The 21,133-nt window shown below is 41.4% G+C and overlaps 1 protein-coding gene across 1 annotated transcript in view; it reads right to left on the reverse strand.

The window, feature by feature from the left end:
• LOC111973236 (protein cornichon homolog 3-like) overlaps positions 1–10,941 on the reverse strand; it is a 63,754-nt gene extending 52,813 nt beyond the window's left edge. Inside the window, exon 1 of the mRNA XM_024000529.2 lies at positions 10,436–10,941. Within this exon, the coding sequence (XP_023856297.1) occupies positions 10,436–10,513 (78 nt within the window). The 5' untranslated portion in view covers positions 10,514–10,941. The remainder of the gene's footprint in view (positions 1–10,435) is intronic.
• Between the last annotated feature and the right edge of the window lie 10,192 nt (positions 10,942–21,133).

The raw sequence follows: 21,133 nt of genomic DNA on the forward strand, positions 1-21,133 counted from the left end.
TGAACCCCCACAACCCTGCGTTGCAAAGCGCCATTGCCTCTACCAACTGAGCCACACGGGACTAAGAAAGAGAGCAGCTGGAACAGAGCATGAAGCTGGGCTCCCACAACACACGGTAGAAGGGCATTGATGGCAGACAGCATGGATGGACTGTTTGTAAAACACCTGGGGCAGTGGGGTGTGATGAGTAGTCGTGTTGCTGGTGACTGTATTAGTACCCGCAAAACACCAGTCTCAATGTCAACAGTGAAGAGGCGTCTCCGGGATGCTGGCCTTCTAGGCAGAGTTGCAAAGAAAAAGCCATATCTCTGTCCAGTGTCTGTGTTCTTTTTCCCATCTTAATCTTTTCTTTTTATTGGCCAGTCTGAGATATGGCTTTTTCTTTGCAACTCTGCCTAGAAGCGCTTGAGTTTCAAGTTTGTGGAGCATAATTGCATTTGCGGTCACTTTTAACAATGATGTTTTCCTCTAATGGAACATTCACGCTTATAGCCTACTACCACGTGCGCATTGCTGCGCTTATAATGTGAAGAAATAGCCTAATAGTTTATCAACATTTTAAGATAAACATTGCATCAGCCACATTGCATAAAACAGGTTTTTTGATACTAGTGGTTGTATTAATTTGGGATCTATCGCGTCCCACAACTGTCCCAGACTATGTTTGGAATATATATTTCTCGCACAGAATAGAATAGGTCGACCTTTGTACTATGGGCGATAATAGATTGACATTGGCTAGTGCTTTTGCTGTTCGTTATGCCAACTCATCTTGTTGATTGATGAAAAGTAAATGTGGACACTTTTTCCAATATCTTCAATTTGTTGGATAAGGATGCACGCATTTGTGTTTGTCTTCACCTGTAGCCTGTGAGAAAATTGTGAATGAGAGACTATTGGAGTGTGTACATCCTGCTTAAAGAACAAAGCAGAGCTCATGCCTTTCAAGCAACTTTTTTCAAATCATCATTAGAGTCATCATGCATCATGCATTACAATGTATTAAAAAATGTAAACATATAGCCCAACGTTTGGAGAACAACTAAAGTTACATTTATAACTCTAAATTAAGCATATAGGAATTCCTATTTCTTTGTTAACCGGTCAATACAGAATAGATGCATGTGCGCACTCCCTCAAATTGTTTGGAGAAAATATTTATATTTTATTCAGTTTTGTTCAATTGTATTATTCATACTACAAAATAATATAAAATAATGCCACGGAATTATAAGCAAATCTTGTCTGCTAAATGAACTAGTGTAGCCCACAGCCATTTGGCATAGACACATCAGGACCTAATGTAACGGTCGTTCTCCTCCTCTTCGTCTGAAGAGGAGGAGTAGGGATTGGACCAAAGCGCAGCGTTGAAGGTAGACATAATTTATTAAATGAAAACGACGAAACACGAATAACACTAGAGAAATACAAAACAAATAAACGATGTAGACAGACCTGGACTTGAGAACTTACATATAACGAAGAACGCACAAACAGGTATAGACTACAAACAAACGATACAGTCCCGTGTGGTATGAACATACAGACACAGGAGACAACCACCCACAAACAAACAGTGAGAACACCCTACCTTAATATGGTTCTCAATCAGAGGAAACGTCAAACACCTGCCTCTAATTGAGAACCATATCAGGCAACACATTAACCCCAACATAGAAACACAAAACATAGACTACCCACCCAGCTCACGTCCTGACCAACTAAACAAAGTTAAACAAAGGACAAATAAGGTCAGGAACGTGACACCTAACATAAGGACAACTCAGAGTATGCTATTATGTTCTTCTGAAATACACTACAATTTCTTCATATCATGTTTCTTTTGACCTGTCTAAATTAAATAATGGATGTATTGTGAAGGTGTAGGCTATATTACATGGATTTATTTGACTTTTTAAAATGGCTTGTAGACTATGTGTTGAAGCCAGGAGATGCTAAATGTGTTTATGTTAATTAAAGGTCAATAACCGTGAGACCGACAGTTATTTGCTTGACAATCACCTGCTGACAAAATGTTGTGACCGTCACAGCCCTAGTGATGAGAGGATGAAATATTCTGTAAATACACACCATATACAGTATTCATGCTTATCATCCTCGTCATATGAGGAAACATCCTGGAAGCACACAGTTGACATCAGGTGCATGTGTACGTTACATCCATTCATGAGCATGACTGGCCACAGACTATGGTTGACTGGCAACTCAACTGTTGTTGTCTGCTTGTTTGTGGGAGACCCTGACCCTCTTTGTACACGTCCCCTACCTTCTGTCACTGCCATACTGCTTGAGGCATTCATATAGAAAAAATGACATTCAAAATAACACCTCAAACATGATGCAGAGAACATCAATTCCGATGCAAAAGGCTACAAGTTTCATGTTCATAATATTAAGCAGCTATGGCTACTTATTCAGGAGGATTTTAAACCGCCTGAGATGGGTTCATTTTCTCAAGGTACATTTTTAATCAACCCTGAGCAGAATACAATTAAAACGGTTTGATGACTCGGTGCAGTACATCTCTAAAACTGGAAAGGTAATCATGGACTGAAAGGTCTGTTCTGGACTGCACACAGTCACTGCAGGCTGATGCTCTACATGTGTGACATGTGCCCAGCGCAACTGCTTGGAAGCCTCACAAACGTTTCCTCGTGAGTGGAGATTGCCCATTTGGGGATTGCTGCTCTTTTTGAAGTGGCAGCCGGCAGCAGTAGCAGAGCTACATGAGGGGAATGGACTTTATACTGTGTTTTTATTTATTTTGCATTTACTGAAGCTTTCTATCCAAAATTATTTAAATGACATGGCGCCATATGTGGGGAGGGATGGTTCAGCTTCCTCATGATTGACTGGCCTTATTAAACATGCTCACATCTGTGTAGGCCTACAGTATATCTCCAAAGACCAGCATGGCAATGTTGTTCTTTCCCCCAGATCAGAATAACAAAATTCCTACCTCCTTTTGCCAGAAAAAGAAAATAGAATAAAACTGTATTGTCCATTCAGGATGGGACATTTTTCTTTGGCATCACCTTATGTTTAAAGGATCACAAACACATACAGTACCAGTTAAACATTTGGACACACCTACAGTAGTCATTCAAAGGTTTTCTTTATTTTGGACTATTTTCTACATTGTAGAATAGTAGTGAAGAAATCAAAACTATGAAATAACACACATGGAATCATTTAGCAACCAAAAAAGTGTTAAATCAAAATACACTGCTCAAAAAAATAAAGGGAACACTTAAACAACACAATGTAACTCCAAGTCAATCACACTTCTGTGAAATCAAACTGTCCACTTAGGAAGCAACACTGATTGACAATAAATTTCACATGCTGTTGTGCAAATGGAATAGACAAAAGGTGGAAATTATAGGCAATTAGCAAGACACCCCCAATAAAGGAGTGGTTCTGCAGGTGGTGACCACAGACCACTTCTCAGTTCCTATGCTTCCTGGCTGATGTTTTGGTCACTTTTGAATGCTGGCGGTGCTTTCACTCTAGTGGTAGCATGAGACGGAGTCTACAACCCACACAAGTGGCTCAGGTAGTGCAGCTCATCCAGGATGGCACATCAATGAGAGCTGTGGCACGAAGGTTTGCTGTGTCTGTCAGCGTAGTGTCCAGAGCATGGAGGCGCTACCAGGAGACAGGCCAGTACATCAGGAGATGTGGAGGAGGCCGTAGGAGGGCAACAACCCAGCAGCAGGACCGCTACCTCCGCCTTTGTGCAAGGAGGAGCAGGTGGAGCACTGCCAGAGCCCTGCAAAATGACCTCCAGCAGGCCACAAATGTGCATGTGTCTGCTCAAACGGTCAGAAACAGACTCCATGAGGGTGGTATGAGGGCCCAACGTCCACAGGTGGGGGTTGTGCTTACAGCCCAACACCGTGCAGGACGTTTGGCATTTGCCAGAGAACACCAAGATTGGCAAATTCGCCACTGGTGCCCTGTGCTCTTCACAGATGAAAGTAGGTTCACACTGAGCACATGAGCACATGTGACAGACATGACACAGTCTGGAGACGCCGTGGAGAACGTTCTGCTGCCTGCAACATCCTCCAGCATGACCGGTTTGGCGGTGGGTCAGTCATGGTGTGGGGTGGCATTTCTTTGGGGGGCCGCACAGCCCTCCATGTGCTCGCCAGAGGTAGCCTGACTGCCATTAGGTACCGAGATGAGATCCTCAGACCCCTTGTGAGACCATATGCTGGTGCGGTTGGCCCTGGGTTCCTCCTAATGCAAGACAATGCTAGACCTCATGTGGCTGGAGTGTGTCAGCAGTTCCTGCAAGAGGAAGGCATTGATGCTATGGACTGGCCCGCCCGTTCCCCAGACCTGAATCCAATTGAGCACATCTGGGACATCATGTCTCGCTCCATCCACCAACGCTACGTTGCACCACAGACTGTCTAGGAGTTGGCGGATGCTTTAGTCCAGGTCTGGGAGGAGATCCCTCAGGAGACCATCCGCCACCTCATCAGGAGCATGCCCAGGCGTTGTAGGGAGGTCATACAGGCACGTGGAGGCCACACACACTACTGAGCCTCATTTTGACTTGTTTTAAGGACYTTACATCAAAGTTGGATCAGCCTGTAGTGTGGTTTTCCACTTTAATTTTGAGTGTGACTCCAAATCCAGACCTCCATGGGTTTATACATTTGATTTCCATTGATAATTTTTGTGTGATTTTGTTGTCAGCACATTCAACTATGTAATGAAAAAAGTCTTTAATAAGAATATTTCATTCATTCAGATCTAGGATGTGTTATTTTAGTGTTCCCTTTATTTTTTGAGCAGTGTATATTTTATATTTGTGATTCTCAAAGTAGACACCCTTTGCCTTGATGACAGTTTTGCACACTCTTGGCAGTCTCTCAACCAGCTTCATGAGGTAGTCATCTGGAATGTATTTCAATTAACAGGTGTGCCTTGTTAAAAGTTAATTTGTGGAATTTCTTTACTTCTTAATACGTTTGAGCCAATCAGTTGTGTTGTGACAAGATAGTGGTGGTATACAAAAGATAGCCCTATTTGGTAAAAGACCAAGTCCATATTATGTCAAGAACAGCTCAAAAAGAAAGAGAGACGATAGTCCATCATTACTTTAAGACATGAAGGTCAGTCAATAAGGAAAATTTCATGAACTTTGACAAAACAACAAACACGACAAACAAACAAAACAACAAAAACGACAAACGAACAGTCCTGAAAGGTGAAACAAACACTAAACAGGAAACAACCACCCACAAACACAGGTGGGAACAGGCTACCTAAATATGATCCTCAATCAGAGACAATGAAAGACAGCTGCCTCTGATTGAGAACCATACCAGGCCAAACACACAGAAATACAACACAAGGACAACATAGAACACCAGACATAGAATGCCCACCCAAACTCACGCCCTGACCAACCAAAACAGAGACATAAAAAGGATCTCTAAGGTCAGGACGTGACACTCGGCCTTGTCTCAGGATAGTAAGATGGCGGTTGAAGATATCCCTCTAGTGGTGTGGGGGCTGTGCTTTGGCAAAGTGGGTGGGGTTATATCCTGCCTGTTTGGCCCAGTCCGGGGGTATCGTCGGACAGGGCCACACTGCTTCCCGACCCCTCCTGTCTCAGCGTCCAGTATTTATGCTGCAATAGTTTATGTGTCGGAGGGCTAGGATCAGTCTGTTATATCTGGAGTATTTCTCCTGTCTTATCTGGTGTCCTGTGTGAAATTAAGTATGGTCTCTCTAATTATCTCTCTCATTTTCTCTCAGAGGACCTCAGCCCTAGGACCATGCCTCAGGACTACCTGGCTTTAGAAGCTTCTGATAGGCTAATTGACATCATTTGAGTCAATTGGAGGTGTACCTGTGGATGTATTTCAAGGCCTACCTTCAAACTCAGTTTCTCTTTGCTTGACGTCATGGGAAAATCAAAAGAAATCAGCCAAGACCTCCGAAAAAATTGTAAACCTCCACAAGTCTGGTTCATCCTTGGGAGCAATTTCCAAACGCCTGAAGGTACCACGTTCATCTGTACAAACAATAGTACGCAAGTATAAACACCATGGAACCACGTTCATCTGTACAAACAATAGTACGCAAGTATAAACACCATGGGACCACGCAGCCGTCATACCGCTCAGGAGGGAGGCGCGTTCTGTCTCCTTCCTGAACGTACTTTGGTGCGAAAAGTGCAAATCAATCCCGGAACAACAGCAAAGGACCTTGTGAAGATGCTGGAGGAAACAGGTACAAAAGTATCTATATCCATAGTAAAACGAGTCCTATATCGACATAACCTGAAAAGATGCTCAGCAAGGAAGAAGCTACTGCTCCAAAACCGCCATAAAAAAGCCAGACTATGGTTTGCAACTGCACATGGGGACAAAGATCCTACTTTTTGAAGAAATGTCCTTTGGTCTGATGAATCAAAAATAGAACTGTTTGGCCATAATGACCATTGTTGTGTTTGGAGGAAAAAGGGGGAGGCTTGCAAGCCGAAGAACACCATCCCAACCGTGAAGCACGGGGGTGGCAGCATCATGTTGTAGAGGTGCTTTGCTGCAGGAGGGACTGGTGCACTTCACAAAATAGAAGGCAWCARGAGGAAGGAAAGTTATATGGATATATTGAAGCAACATCTCAAGACATCAGTCAGGAAGTTAATGCTTGGTCGCAAATGGGTCTTCCAAATGGACAATGACCCCAAGCATACATCCAAAGTTGTGGCAAAATGGCTTAAGGACAACAAAGTCAAGGTATTGGAGTGGCCATCACAAAGCCCTGACCTCAATCCTATAAAAAAATTGTGGGCAGAACTGAAGAAGCGTGTGCGTGCAAGGAGGCCTACAAACCTGACTCAGTTACACCAGCTCTGTCAGGAGGAATGGGCCAAAATTCACCCAACTTATTGTGGAAGGCTACCCGAAATGTTTGACCCAAGTTAAACAATTTAAAGGCAATGCTACCAAATACTAATTGAGTGTATGTAAACTTCTGACCCACTGTGAATGTGATGAAAGAAATAAAAGCTGAAATAAATCAATCTCTCTACTATTATTCTGACATTTCACATTCTTAAAATAAAGTGGTGATCCTAATTGACCTAAAACAGGGAATTTTCCTGGGAGTAAATSTCAGMAATTGTGAAAAACTGAGTTTAAATGTATTTGGCTAAGGTGTATGTAGACTTCCAACTTCAGACAGAGCTGCATGCGTTGCGGAAATGAGAATTTCAGCAGAAAATGAATAAAATACAAAAATAATTCATTCCTAAATTGAAATTACTGTTTGTGCAAGGTAGAGAACACTATAATCTTTATTATAATATTTTGTTACATCACTAAATTACATGTTTTATATTTCAAATCATTACTGCCATGGTATTTTAATGGTTTCATGAGAATGACCCTCATGTTTTGTACACATTAACAACCTGCAAGATGAAGATCAATGTTATTATACATATATATATATATAGATTGAAATGATAAGCAATATGTCCTTCCCACGTAACACCATGCTCAGAGGCCAGTAGCATTGAGTGGAGGAGTCAGTGTGAGGGTTCGTTAGACTTGTGAATGTCCTGTACTTGCTAGAGGCACCAGTATGAGGCACACATTGAATCAGCAGGAGGGAAACCACTAATACATATGACTCCTTCACAGTTCCCACCTACGCTTACTAACCGGCATCCATTAAATGTCAGAAAAACGAAAACAACATATGGCCACCATGAGATTGAATGATGTTAACTTAACGTATGCCCTCTTCGCCAATGGGGCTTAACACATCATATGGGTACGGGGGTTTTTCCCATAATTCACTGGTTCCACAAGAGCCGTTCACATGGACCTGTTAATGGACACTCATAATACATCATGACAGACCTGGGTGATATGGACAAAAATAAATTGACTGAATAATCGCGATAACAATCAATTGAACGATACGCTTATAACATTAATGTGCATCAGTTACTTTTTTATACCACCCTTAAAACTACTACTATTACTACTACTACTACTACTACTACTACTATTACTACTTTGAATGTTGTGGCTATCATTGGCCCGTTTCATTTCAAACTTCACATTCTAGTAAAGGTTACTTATCATTATTATCGATATCAGTAAATTGTCCCCGATAAATGATCGGGATCGATCATTTTCGGTTCATTGTCACCCAGCTCTACATTAGGGGCTCTGGTACACCGATGGAAATCACTCAACCATTTTGTGTCTGTGCGTGCGGAGCAGTGTGGAGTTTAGGAGAACACAGTTAACCTTGTATGTTAATTAAAATACCCTCTAATCTGTTACAAGCAGTCCCAGTAGTGATGGTGTAACTGGGATTACATGATTGACTAATGATATTTCAATCTGGACAGAAACTAGCTAACTAACCAGTGAGGAGTGACTTGTAGGAGCGTCGATCAACCTTGAGCTAGTTTTCCATGAATTAATCAATTAGGATGAATCTAAAGTGCATCTGTTACAACACGTTAAAGTAGATAGAGTCAAGGGTTTCASATCATTCAAAGAACTTGACGACTGAACGTCAGCTTGTCTTTGGCACTAACATAAAAATGTTATGTGCGGTCTGGACATGTGAAGAAGCGTCACCACTGAGATTGAAATTATGGTTTCTTGGACATGACATCTCAACAAATCATATACATCAGTCAACGTCGTGTCTGACAGGGTTCTCATCAGTCATCCCCCAGTACAGTACATGCCCTGTGAGAGATGAGGCTGCTTGTTAACAGGCAGTGATTAATGACAAGACATGTACTGATATTCCAAACGTCCTTCCTTCTGAGTACCTTTCCCTCTGTAAGTATGAGAGATATGACAGAGGAGTTTAGATCATGTCAGGAGAGGAGAGAGGAATATATGTAGGGCATGTTAAACCTGTCAGGTCCACTTAAAAACAAGCAGAACCAGAATAAACCTGTCAAGTAGAGGGATAAGATAATGGGCAGGACAATTAGATGAAAGACAGTTAAAAATATTGTTCCTCACTGTAGCATGTATGAGCACATTCCACTGTCAAAGTGCATGGGACCATGTATTGCAATCACTTAGATGGTGTCTAGATGACAGCCATGCTGTAATGTGAAAAGGGCTGGTAATTTAAAACCTATTTTCTTCTCTATAAATGTGATAGTAGACTGCATAACAGGCTATTCCCATTATGCTCACTTACTGTAGCTTTGTCTGTAGCTTATGCCCGTGTTTGTGAATGAGAATCAGGCTGCTAGAGATATCTCCATCCTGCCATCATAAGCATTGTGGTTCCCATATGTCTCAGTTTGGTTTGGAGCATGGTGCTTTAAGAGACCACGTTTGTGGGTCTGYTTCCCGCATGGCCCAAATACATTGAAATGTGTATGAGTTATAAGTCATTTCGGATAAGACTGTGTTAAATGACCACATGACAGTAGATAACAGTGATATAAACATAATGAAAACAGCTATGTGTGAGAATAATATTATAGGTATAAGCTGTATAACTGTAATGTGTTCTTCAATTCCTGAGTTGCAGACTGTCTCATTATATGCTAGATGGGATTTGTCCACTGCTCTGTAGTCCTACATGGGCCTGACAGACAGACAGATGCCATGCCTCCTCCTGTAATTGCTGGGGCTCAGTAGTACACCTGAAGCTCTTCAATCTCAGGTCTGTTGCTATGCAAAAGCACGCCGGGGGCCAAGGGCATTGAGACCTGACCCAAATCTGCCGTCACATAAAACGCCGCAGGAGGGCGCGAAGGCTTTGAGAGTAAATATTTCGATTATTAAAATATTGTAATGCATTCATATTGGAGTTTCTGTATTGCAGGGATTTTAACAAAGACAATAACGCACAGATACAAATATGAGGGAGGGAATTTGTCTCAGTGGGCCAGAACAGCGTGTCCAACGTCTCCAACAGATTTCCCCAAAATTCCAGAGCTGTGCGTAATGCCCGAGTCAAGCTAATTATTGTAAAACCTTTTGATAAAACTATATTTAACAAAATTTGCAATAACAAAATAAAACCATCATATGACCATCATGTAGTAGAATGAAGTGAAAATGCAAGCCAAGAATTCTGTGTTGGGCTGAACGTCCGAGATATAGGTGCACACCTGTCAATTTTGGGATTTTTCCCCCCTGCCCGTTAGAGCTGGTGGGTTTACAAAGGAAGGTTGGGCATTGAAACTGCACATTTCGAAACATCAAAATATGTATTAATTATCTTGAGCAAGGCACTGGGGATGTGAGCAGGTAAATACATACATTAGCCTACGCACCATTACGCAATATTATCCATAACCATTCAAAATCCCCAAAAAGGCTGTTAATGTATTTTTTTWAACTCATAACACAAATAATAATTATATAGCAATAAAAACTCCACTTACATGCCATATCGCAAAGAAGATCAGAGAAGCACAGAGGACCAGCGACAGCATATAGCAGAAGGCAGCGAAAGTGAACATAATTGTATACCACGAGGAATATCTCCCAAAAGAGGACTCGGCTGATTTTTTTTATTTTTATGATTATGTTGSCATGGCAAACCAAAGTGATAACGACACCATCACTTTGCCCTGAATGTTGCAACAAATTGTTGCAGAACGTCCAACGAAACGCTCGTCCGCGGTCTCACTTTGAAGTCCAAACGTGTTGCCGCTAAATGTTTTAATTGGAAATTAGACCAGTGTACTCGACATGGTGAAAACGGACAGACATTGTTACACAATAGCAAATTCCAAGCGATGTCTTGAAATTGATATCAAGAGATCCAAAATATGCACAAAAGCATCCAGGATAGGAATACTGCTTTTGACAGATAAATGTCATCCATACAGTGACTAAAGAGAATCTTGTCGGCTACTATGTGATGGTATCTCCCCAACAATCCTGGCACCAGGCATAATAAACAGCGTCTTCAAACCACAGTTAACCTATAGCTCCACCACACCGAAGGCGCAGAGTCTGGCGCCCCAACAGGTGGATTTAAAGGGCCAGCGTTCAAGCTGTAGGGTTTATCAACTGTACCTTCCCAATTCCCATCCAAAAGCACATGCTTTTTAGGCTTAATTTTGTTTTTTGCAACTATAGGCTACTCTAGGCTATATGGTTGTCATGTGAATAGTAGACGGAGCATCCCAAATAAGCCACACATTCACACAGACAGGGTTTAAAAATCAAAGAACGCCTAAAATGATTCCACAGATTATTAAAATGTTTTGTATGGTTTCGATGGATATATTGTGATGGAGTTACAAATTGTGATTGACTCTGCCAAAGCCTTTGCCAATTTATGGACATTTGACAGGGCACCATTATGAGAAAGTCAAATAGGTTAATCAAATAGGTTAATAACTTCTCTAGGATAGGGGGCAGCATTTTCACTTTTGGATAAATAGCATGCCCAATTTCAACTTCCTTCTACTCATCCCCAGAATATAAGACATGCATATTATTAGTAGATTTGGATAGAAAACACTCATGTCTGTAAGTATAACAGAACTTATGTAGCAGGCAAAACCCCGAGGACTAACCATTCATTTTTTTTTTTTTTTAGGTCACTGGGATACTGGATTTCTAATCACCCTGTTTTCAGTTCCTACCGCTTCCACTGGATGTCACCAGTCTTTGGAAATAGGTTGAGGTTATTCCTTTGTGCAATGAAGAAGTAAGGCCACCTGGAAACAGTGTAACGTCATGTGTACTGTTTGAGTGTTGCGCAAGACTAGAAAAGTAGCGTTAGTTTGTTGATCTCCTGTATTGAAAACAGATAGACCCGTCTTCAATTTGATCGATTATTAACGTTTACAAATACCTTAAGTTGTATTACAAAAGTAGTTTGAAATGTTTTGGCAAAGTTTAGAGGTAATGTTTGAGATATTTTGTAGTGACGTTGCGCAAATTGGAAGCTGTTTTTTTCTGGATCAAACGCGCCAAATAAATGGACAATTTGGATATATATGGACGGAATTAATCGAACAAAAGGACCATTTGTGATGTTTATGGGACATATTGGAGTGCCAACAAAAGAATCTCGTCAAAGGTAAGGCATGATTTATATTTTATTTCTGCGTTTTGTGTTGCGCCTGCAGGGTTGAAATATGCTACACTCTCTTTGTTTACTGTTGTGCTATCATCAGATAATAGCATCTTATGCTTTCGCCGAAAAACGTTTTTGAAATCTGACATGTTGGCTGGATTCACAACGAGTGTAGCTTTAATTTGGTATCTTACATGTGTGATTTAATGAAAGTTTGATTTTATATCATTTTTTTGAATTTGGCGATCTACATTTCCCCTGGCTATTGGCCAAGTGGGACGCTACAGTCCCACATATCCCAGAGAGGATTTATAGGTCTTGTCTAAAAAAACGTTTAATAGTCTACCACTATTATACACTATATATACAAAAGTGTGTGGACACCCCTTCAAATTAGTGGATTTGGCTCTTTCAGCCACTCCCGTTGCTGACAGGTGTATAAAATTGAGCACACAGCCATGCAATCTCCATATACAAACATAGGCAGTAGAATGGTCTTACTGAAGAACTCAGTGACTTTCAACGTGGCATTGTCACATGATGCCACCTTTCCAACAAGTCAGTTCGTCAAATCTCTGCCTTGCTAGAGCTGCCTCGGTCAACTGTATGTCCTGTTGTTGTGAAATGGAAACGTCTAAGTGCAACAACGGCTCAGCTGTAAAGTGGTAGGCCACACAAGCTCACGGAACGGGACTGCCGAAATGTGTAAAAATCGCCTGTCGTCGGTTGCAACACTCACTACCGATTTCCAAACTGCCTCTGGAAGCAACTTCAGTACAAGACCTGTTCGTCGGGAGCTTCATGAAATGGGTTTCCATGGCCAAGCAGCTACACACAAGCCTAAGATGACCTTGCGCAATGCCAAGCGTTGGCTGGAGTGGTGTAAAGCTCGCCCCAATTGGACTCTGGAGCAATGGAAACGCATTCTCTGGAGTGATGAATCACGCTTCACCATCTGCCAGTCTGAAGGAGGAATCTGGGTTTGGTGAATGCCAGGAGAACGCTACCTGCCCCAATGCATAGTGGCAACTGTAAAGCTTGGTGGAGGAGGAATGATGTTTTTCATGGTTCAGACTAGGCCCCTTAGTTCCAGTGAAGGGAAATCTTAACGCTACGGCATACAATGACATTCTAGACGATTCAGACTTTCTGGCAACAGTTTGGGGAAGGCCCTATTCTGTTTCAGCATTATTTTTTATTTATTTAACTAGGCAAGTCCGTTAAGAACAAATTCGTATTTACAATGACGACGTAGTGTACATGACAATGCCCCCCGTGCACAAAGCAAGGTCCATACAGAAATGTTTTGTTGAGATCGGTGTGGAAGAACTTGACTAGCCTGCACAGAGCCCTGACCTCAACCCCATGTAACTCCTTTGCGATGAATTAGAATGCCGACTGCGAGCCAGGCCTAATCGCCCAACATCAGTGCCCGACCTCACTAATGCTCGTGTGGCTCAATGGAAGCAAGTCCCCGCAGCAATGTTCCAACATCTAGTGGAAAGCCTTCGCAGAAATGTGGAGGCTGCTATAGCAGCAAAGGGGGAGCAACTCTATATTAATGCCGATGATTTTTGAATGAAATGTTCGACGAGTAGGTCGTCCACATACTTTTGGTCATGTAGTGTATATAGGCCTAGTAATTTGTCTGTTGGCGCCATCTAGTGATTACTGTCTGACCATAATAACAATAGCGCCACTTTGATGTTCAGACCATAGAATTAGGAATTAGAATACTACTAGTAAAAAACTAGTAATAGTGATCTCTATGGTTGTGACACATAAGACAATTATAACGTTTTTAATTAGTACAAAATGTCTCCATGATTGAAGCCTTTATAAACCCTTTAAAATACTAACATAGATGCTTCACAAATATTGAGCAAATTCATAATCAAAGCTGTTATGACAGGTCATACATCTGCCACTTACCAACATAGCATAGGCCTAACCCTTCCATGCTTTGCACAAGTAACCCTTTTCATACCTCTCAGAGAAGTTTGTAATTTTCCCCTAGCAACAGCTTGTAACTTGCATGTAACTGGAGTCCTTTTAGCCTAGGTTACAAGCTTTTCTTACAGGTCTATTGTCAGTGCCACCTTAAGCCCCTTGGGGCCCTAAGCAAGATTTTTTMGCAGTTTTAAAGCTAATTTCCTGCAAATCTTCACATTTTATCACAACTTCTATCTGAGTTGCAGTGACTAACAAAAGCCCCTTGGACGTCAGGGCCCCTGAGCACATGCCCTGTGTGCCAGGATGGTAATTTGGTGATGATTACTACAAGGATTAGATAGCTGGCTAGACTAACTTACCTAGAAATCTACATTTCGAAATTGAACCTTGTGTATTCTATTTTTCTAACTCTTAACAGTAAGTTGAGACCCCGACTGAGTTTTTGTTTGGTCATGTTCCCCTAGCGGCTACGTAGAAGAGCTCTGATACCCGACCCAAGCCCGACAGGCCCCTACATTATACAACGAGTTATGGTTGGGAAGGACKTGTTTTCTCATCAATAACTAGGATACGGGCAGGGCTTGGGTAACCATAAATTGATCACTAATATTTTGAAGCTCGTGCTCTGCTGAGCATTACAGTCATAACTGACTAAAACCATAACATGGTATCAGAAGTGCTTTAACCTCGTCAAATATAAGACAGGAGAGTTTAGATTGATGAAAGTAGCGAACAGCTGCTGACTGCTCTCTCATGTCTTTTCATTGAGCAGAGCAGCCCGTGGAGCCGTTGCTATGGATATTCACAGACTCAGAGCAGAGAGCATGCAGAGTGAGCAGCGCTCAGGGAGCGAGTGACAGACAGAGAGGAGCAGCTATTGGATTTACTAATGGAGGAAGTTATTTCTGAATTCGGGTTTCGGGCAGGGTCTGGCCAGTCCTTAAATTTGGCAGAAACAATCGGGCCTGGATAAGGTAGGGCCTGAACGTCGCCGGCATAGGTAGGTCCCGGGCTTAAAATACATGCCCGTGCAGGGCTCTAAAGAATAGTCTATGGAATTAGGCACTTTTGTGCCTTTAATATCAAGCAAACCTTGTGAATTAGATAACTACGTTCTTAGTACTGCAAACAAAAATAATGATATTGATAGCGAAACATTAATCCAAAAGAGAGCAAAATAAATACAATTGCAAGGAAATAATTTGGAAAAGCAGGAACAAATGAAACCCCCCCCCKAAAATTCTGTGAAACCTTTTCAATGATAGTGCGTTTGCGTTGAAACGCTTCCCTCTTTGCCTGCAATCTTTGGTTACATTACCATGCCCTTTGCTTTCACTGCCTTTTTTTATGGTTGCAACGTTTTGGTGCATTCATTCCATGTAGGCAGGGTTAAGAGGGAGCCTAAAATGATGCGTTTCTATTTGTCAACTGGTTTTGTAGTGACAGGTTAGCCCAGGGTTGCCATGTCCAGTTTTTCTGCAAATTGGGCAACTTTGAAAATGATGTTGCGGTACTTCTAAATTGCATTGCGGCCACCATGGCATTTCTCTTTAAAAAAAGGATAATTTCACTGTGACCTGCTACTGCTGACTATCAGGGAGTGAGGCAGACTGCTGCTGGGTGAGTGAGTGAATCAGTGAGTGTGTTGACACAGTCGTTGGTGTTGAAAGACGCCTCAGCAGGCAGTCATCACAAATGATGTGAGAACAACAATTTAATTAACTAGCACTAGCTAGCTACATACTTCTCCCTCATAATTCTAGTTTTCAGTGTTCGCTGTATCCTGACCGCCCCCCAGTCTTACCAATCATTACTGGAGCCAACACAGCAATGGAGAGAAACTGATAAATGATCATCCAACAGTCAGAGAGTCAGGTAGCCTATGAGCCAGAGTTCGAAATTAAGGGTGTCCTGTTGTCCTGGGGATACAAAATAAATCATTTCCGGGACAGTTCAAACAGATTCTCGGACAGTTCTTGGACAATAGGTCCAAAATCGTACTACTACTGTACATCTAAAATGGTTAAAAAACAATGAGTCTGATGCATCTAAAAAGAGCTCTGTTGATGCTAGCGGTTTCATGTGATAGAGATTAAAATATCAGTAAGATATTTAGAAAGAGGGGAGATCTAAAGACCTAAGAATTACAAAAATTATATTTAATCAAACTAACCTCACTTAGCAAATAAGCCATTCATTACAATCTTTTGTTGACAAAATTCGATACTCTCATTGACATACAAAATCAAAAAAAAAAAAAATACATGTCACCTGCTGGAGAAGGGCCGAGTTACCCCTCTCTTTTGGGCCGAGTTACCCCTCTCTTTTGGGCCGAGTTACCCCTCTCTTTTGGGCCGAGTTACCCCTCTCTTTTGGGCCGAGTTACCCCTCTCTTTTGGGCCGAGTTACCCCTCTCTTTTGGGCCGAGTTACCCCTCTCACTTCGTCTCTTCCTCTCTGATTCAATTCACTTTTGCATATAGTCAATCATAATTTATGACAGAGGTACATATTGTCATGAAGGATTGTATACGTACAGATCGGTCAGAGTTAAAACGTAGGCAACAGTAAAAAAGATTGAGTTGGAAACAGCTGGAATTCCCGCCCATGTATCATAGTCCAAAACATGTACAGTACGCACAGAAGTTTTCTAGAATATTGGACCATTGGCTTTCATATAATATAATTCTTAGCGCAGCTCAAGAAATTTCTCCAACTGTCAACACATTCAAATGAATAGAGGACGAGTACCGGAGACACGTTGGTTGGGAATTGTGGGGAGGTGCGCGTTCGGCCTGTGTATTCCCCATGGATGGTGGTCTCAGAGACGTGTTGCTATGTCACAATGAGCCGCGGACTATCCCGTCCTAGCTAGCATCTGTGGACTATGATTTACGCTTTATACACAGGACACACGGTGGCTGTAGATATAATTACAGTGACCTATTTCAAAAACAACTTGTGTACCTCTAATTTGAAATCATTGAGATGGGCACAGATAATCTAACGTATATATATGTGCAAAATAACCAAGTGGAGACCTGGATGGCAAGAGAAATCAACGTAACAACAGTGGCGTGTATTCATGGATGCCAAGGGAAGCCAGGCTTTCCCAAAAAAACATTGAAATAATGTATATTTTGTCTCTCTGTGTTTTCATAATATTCCTTGTATTTAGCCTCTTGCAAATTGATCTCACCGGAAAAGCATCTAAGTGAGCGAAACAGCGCCCCTCTGTGTAGGCCATCTATCTGATGCTGTCTGGTAAAAAAGAGTATGACATTGTTTGCGCCTGCAGCATTGAATGATAAAAAAAAGATAAAATAATAGTCAATCAGCGTTGAGCTAAACTGAGTGAGCTCAACTGTGAATGGTCCTGGTGCACCCCAAAAAAGTGTTACGGGAAGCCAGTTTGGATTTGGCTTCACTCCCATCGCATCGAGAGAAATACATTATTGACAGAAACAACTTGAATTGTTGCATCTCGTTGTGTTGTCATCCTCCAGTGGCTAGCTAACTAACATTGGCCCTTTCCTAAATTAGCCATGGATGGAGATAGTGATTTGGACTTGTGGTTTTACTMAATTCTCCGTATTGGCCAAGGATTATAACGACGATTCTTATTCAACCATAAATTCATACTTTGTGCCCCTGGACTGAGAGGATGGAAGTTCAATATGGAGATTGATGTAGAAGGCTAATGTTAATTAGCTAACGTTGCCCATGAAAGGAAGTTAGTCTAGCGAGCAAGCATTTTAGCCAGGTAGCCTAGGACAACAAAACAAAAGCGTGTATTGTGAGAGGAGGATGGCATTGGCGTTTCTCAACAAGTAGGGTGAGTAAACATGTTTTCTACTTGCACGAACACACAAATCAGAACCATGGACAGCCACATCATATTTAGTTAACGTTGACTGGCCTAAATTGTTTTTGGTATCTATTAGTCACTGTATTAGACTAAGCATTGGTGATTTAATGATGTTGAAATTGAAATGGTGCTGTAATAGTGGAGGCAGCTCCTGTTTTCTTTGTGACTTGCAGTAACTCTCTTTGCTTCTAAATCAATTTACTTATTTATTTTTTATTTGACCTTTATTTAACTAGGCAAGTCAGTTAAGAACAAATTCTTATTTTCAATGACAGCCTAGGAACAGTGGGTTAACTGCCTTGTTCAGGGGCAGAACGACAGATTTGTACCTTGTCAGCTCGGGGATTCAATCTTGCAACCTTTCGGTTACTAGTCCAACACTCTAACCACTAGGCTACGCTGTTGTTTAGTAGTCTGAAAATGTGGGAAACATTAACTTGCTTAATCATGCCGTAGGTCATGTAACTGTTTGTTACATGCAATTTGTTTTGTTGACTTCACTGGACACGTTGCTCTCCTGTTTTGTGATGAAACAAAGGTATGGTTGAATTTATTCTGCCACTGTGTCTTCTTATTGTCTCGGCCTTAGGCCTATATATCACGGTGGCAAGGCATATAAACTAACAAGTTATAGAGCAAACAACTCAATTATCGCAACACATAGGTTGTAATATGGCTTTTTTTCTGTCTTGGCTTCCTCAGTGATTTTACCCACGCAACGCTACAGTGTAACATATTTATGTAAGAAATGGTCTGATTTCAAACTCTTGGTTCAGACCTTTAGGAGACATGGTGGACAAACAGTGAATCCAATATGGTTCTCTTCTCAGTAACAGATTATCAGTACCCCCCTCCCTCTCTTAGAAGGCTTAACATGTTCGATACCAATGTCTTTCAGAGAGCTGATGTTGTGACGAGCCTCCATGAAATGTGCAGTCGCGGGGTTTCTCTGTTCAAGAGTCCTGATATTACTCCTAATTAAAAGTCTCATTAAAATTAGGCTATTTTTCTTTTTTGTATGTGCATTTCTGGCTCAGTTGACAGCCCCATTTATCTATTTCAGTAGTAGGCTACTCTTATTAGTCTTTTAAATCACTCTGAATGACCTAGGTCCTACGAGTAGACCCATGTTGGCATATCAAAACATWAAAAAAAATCTAATTCAAATCAATTTGGGATGGTTCATCTTCAGTTTGGGACGATTCTGATACAATGAATCGCGAGTGTAGCGAAACCCTGTAGCCTATGTAGCAAGTTAGCTAGCTAAGCTAACATGAGCTGCGCCGGGGGGCAGAGATTAGGACAGAGAGGATCCGATTAACTCCATTACTAATTATCAAATTATAATAGTAGTGATTGATTGATTGATAGTAGAATAAAACTCTATTGATGTACTGGACTCATGATGGAGCTCCTCTCTTTCCTTTCCATCTTGCTTTAAATATGCTGTAATGCAGCAGTGCCAATTTATACCACTAGAGGTTCTCATACACAAGTGAACAGCAGGGTTGTAAAAGACAAAAGGAGAGCAAAATCAAATGAAAAACCCAAATCCAATGTGCCAAAGACCATTGGGTACCTTTTCTTCTTTATCTACAATGTGAAACCCATACTGATGGTTAAGAGCCTATCAGATAGTGCTTCGTTTGGCTATAGAGCTGTCAATACACCATGAAATGGTGAAATATAATTAAACAGCTCACTATAAGGTTGATAAATGTGTCAAAAGACCGTTTGTGGTGATTTTCATGTTCATCTCCAATGTCGGGCCGTATCACCGCCTGGTACGGCAACTGCACTGCCCACATCCGCAGGGCTCTCCAGAGGGTGGTGCGGTCTGCACAACGCATCACCAGGGACAAACTACCTGCCCTCCAGGACACCTACAGCACCCGATGTCACAGGAAGGCCAAAAAGATCATGAAGGACAACAACCACCCGAGCCACTGCCTGTTCGCCCCGCTACCATCCAGAAGGCGAGGTCAGTACAGGTGCATCAAAACTGGGACAGAGAGACTGAAAAACAGCTTCTATCTCAAGGCCATCAGACTGGTAAACAGCCATCACTAACACATAGGCTGCTGCCTATATACAGACTTGAAATCATTGGCCACTATAATAAATGGATCACTAGTCACTTTTATAATGCCAATTTAATATTTTTTTTTACATATCTTGCATTACTCATCTCATATGTATATATTGTATTTTATACCGTCTATTGCATCTTACCTTTGCAGGTCTGTCATTGCTCATCCATATATTTATATGTATATATTCTTATTCCATTCCTTTACTTAGATTTGTGTGTATTAGGTAGTTGTTGTGAAATTGTTAGATTACTTGTTAGATATTACTGCACAGTCGGAACTAGAAGCACAAGCATTTCGCTACACTCGCATTAACATCTGCTAACCATGTGTATGTGACCAATATAATTTGATTTGATTTGAAACACACACGTATGGTTAAAGGGCCAGTCAGATATTGTTTCTGTTGGCTATAGAGATGTCGATTAGGACTGCACGATATATCAAATACATTTTATGTAGCCTCGCTATTGTTATTTTACCGCTGCTCTCGGATTATTTGTTACCTTTATCAGTATTTTCTTAAAACTGCATTGTTGGTTAGGGGCTTGTAAGTAAGCATTTCACTGTAAGGTCTACACCTGTTGTATTTGGCGCATGTGACAAATAAAATGTGATTTGATTTGAATGTATGTTTTTGCACAATATTCCAAATGCCTGTATCGCAAGAATCAAGGTTTTTCTTTTTTCTTTTTTTTTTATGAGCATTTTATGTCCACTTGTACTCATATTGTCTTTTTGGTCTTGTCTCCTATGATCCTTCTGCTGTGACTGTACACCCACCTTTCCATTTACAGACACACCAAGCCCCTCCCCCTGCCACTAACAGCAAAGATGAAAGATCACTTTTCTTCCTCTCTGACAACAAGCGATTTCAACTCACTATTTGCAATGGTTTGGTCCAACAGAACCGCAACTTATTGGGGAGGGGGGTTTCTGGAAAAATGCCTGAGCTGCAGAATGCTATATTGGTCCGTTAATACAAGACTATTAAAGGCCCAGTGCACTACTTTTGTGAAAAAAATATTTGTAAAAAAAGAAAACTACGTTTTATTATTATTTTTCTTGTAATTCTTATTTTTCAGGGGGTGCTGCAGCACCCTCAGCACCCCTGCTTCCCGTGGCTATGTCACTAG

The sequence above is a fragment of the Salvelinus sp. IW2-2015 genome, linkage group LG14 (genome assembly GCF_002910315.2).
Source record: "Salvelinus sp. IW2-2015 linkage group LG14, ASM291031v2, whole genome shotgun sequence".
NCBI lineage: Eukaryota > Metazoa > Chordata > Actinopteri > Salmoniformes > Salmonidae > Salvelinus > Salvelinus sp. IW2-2015.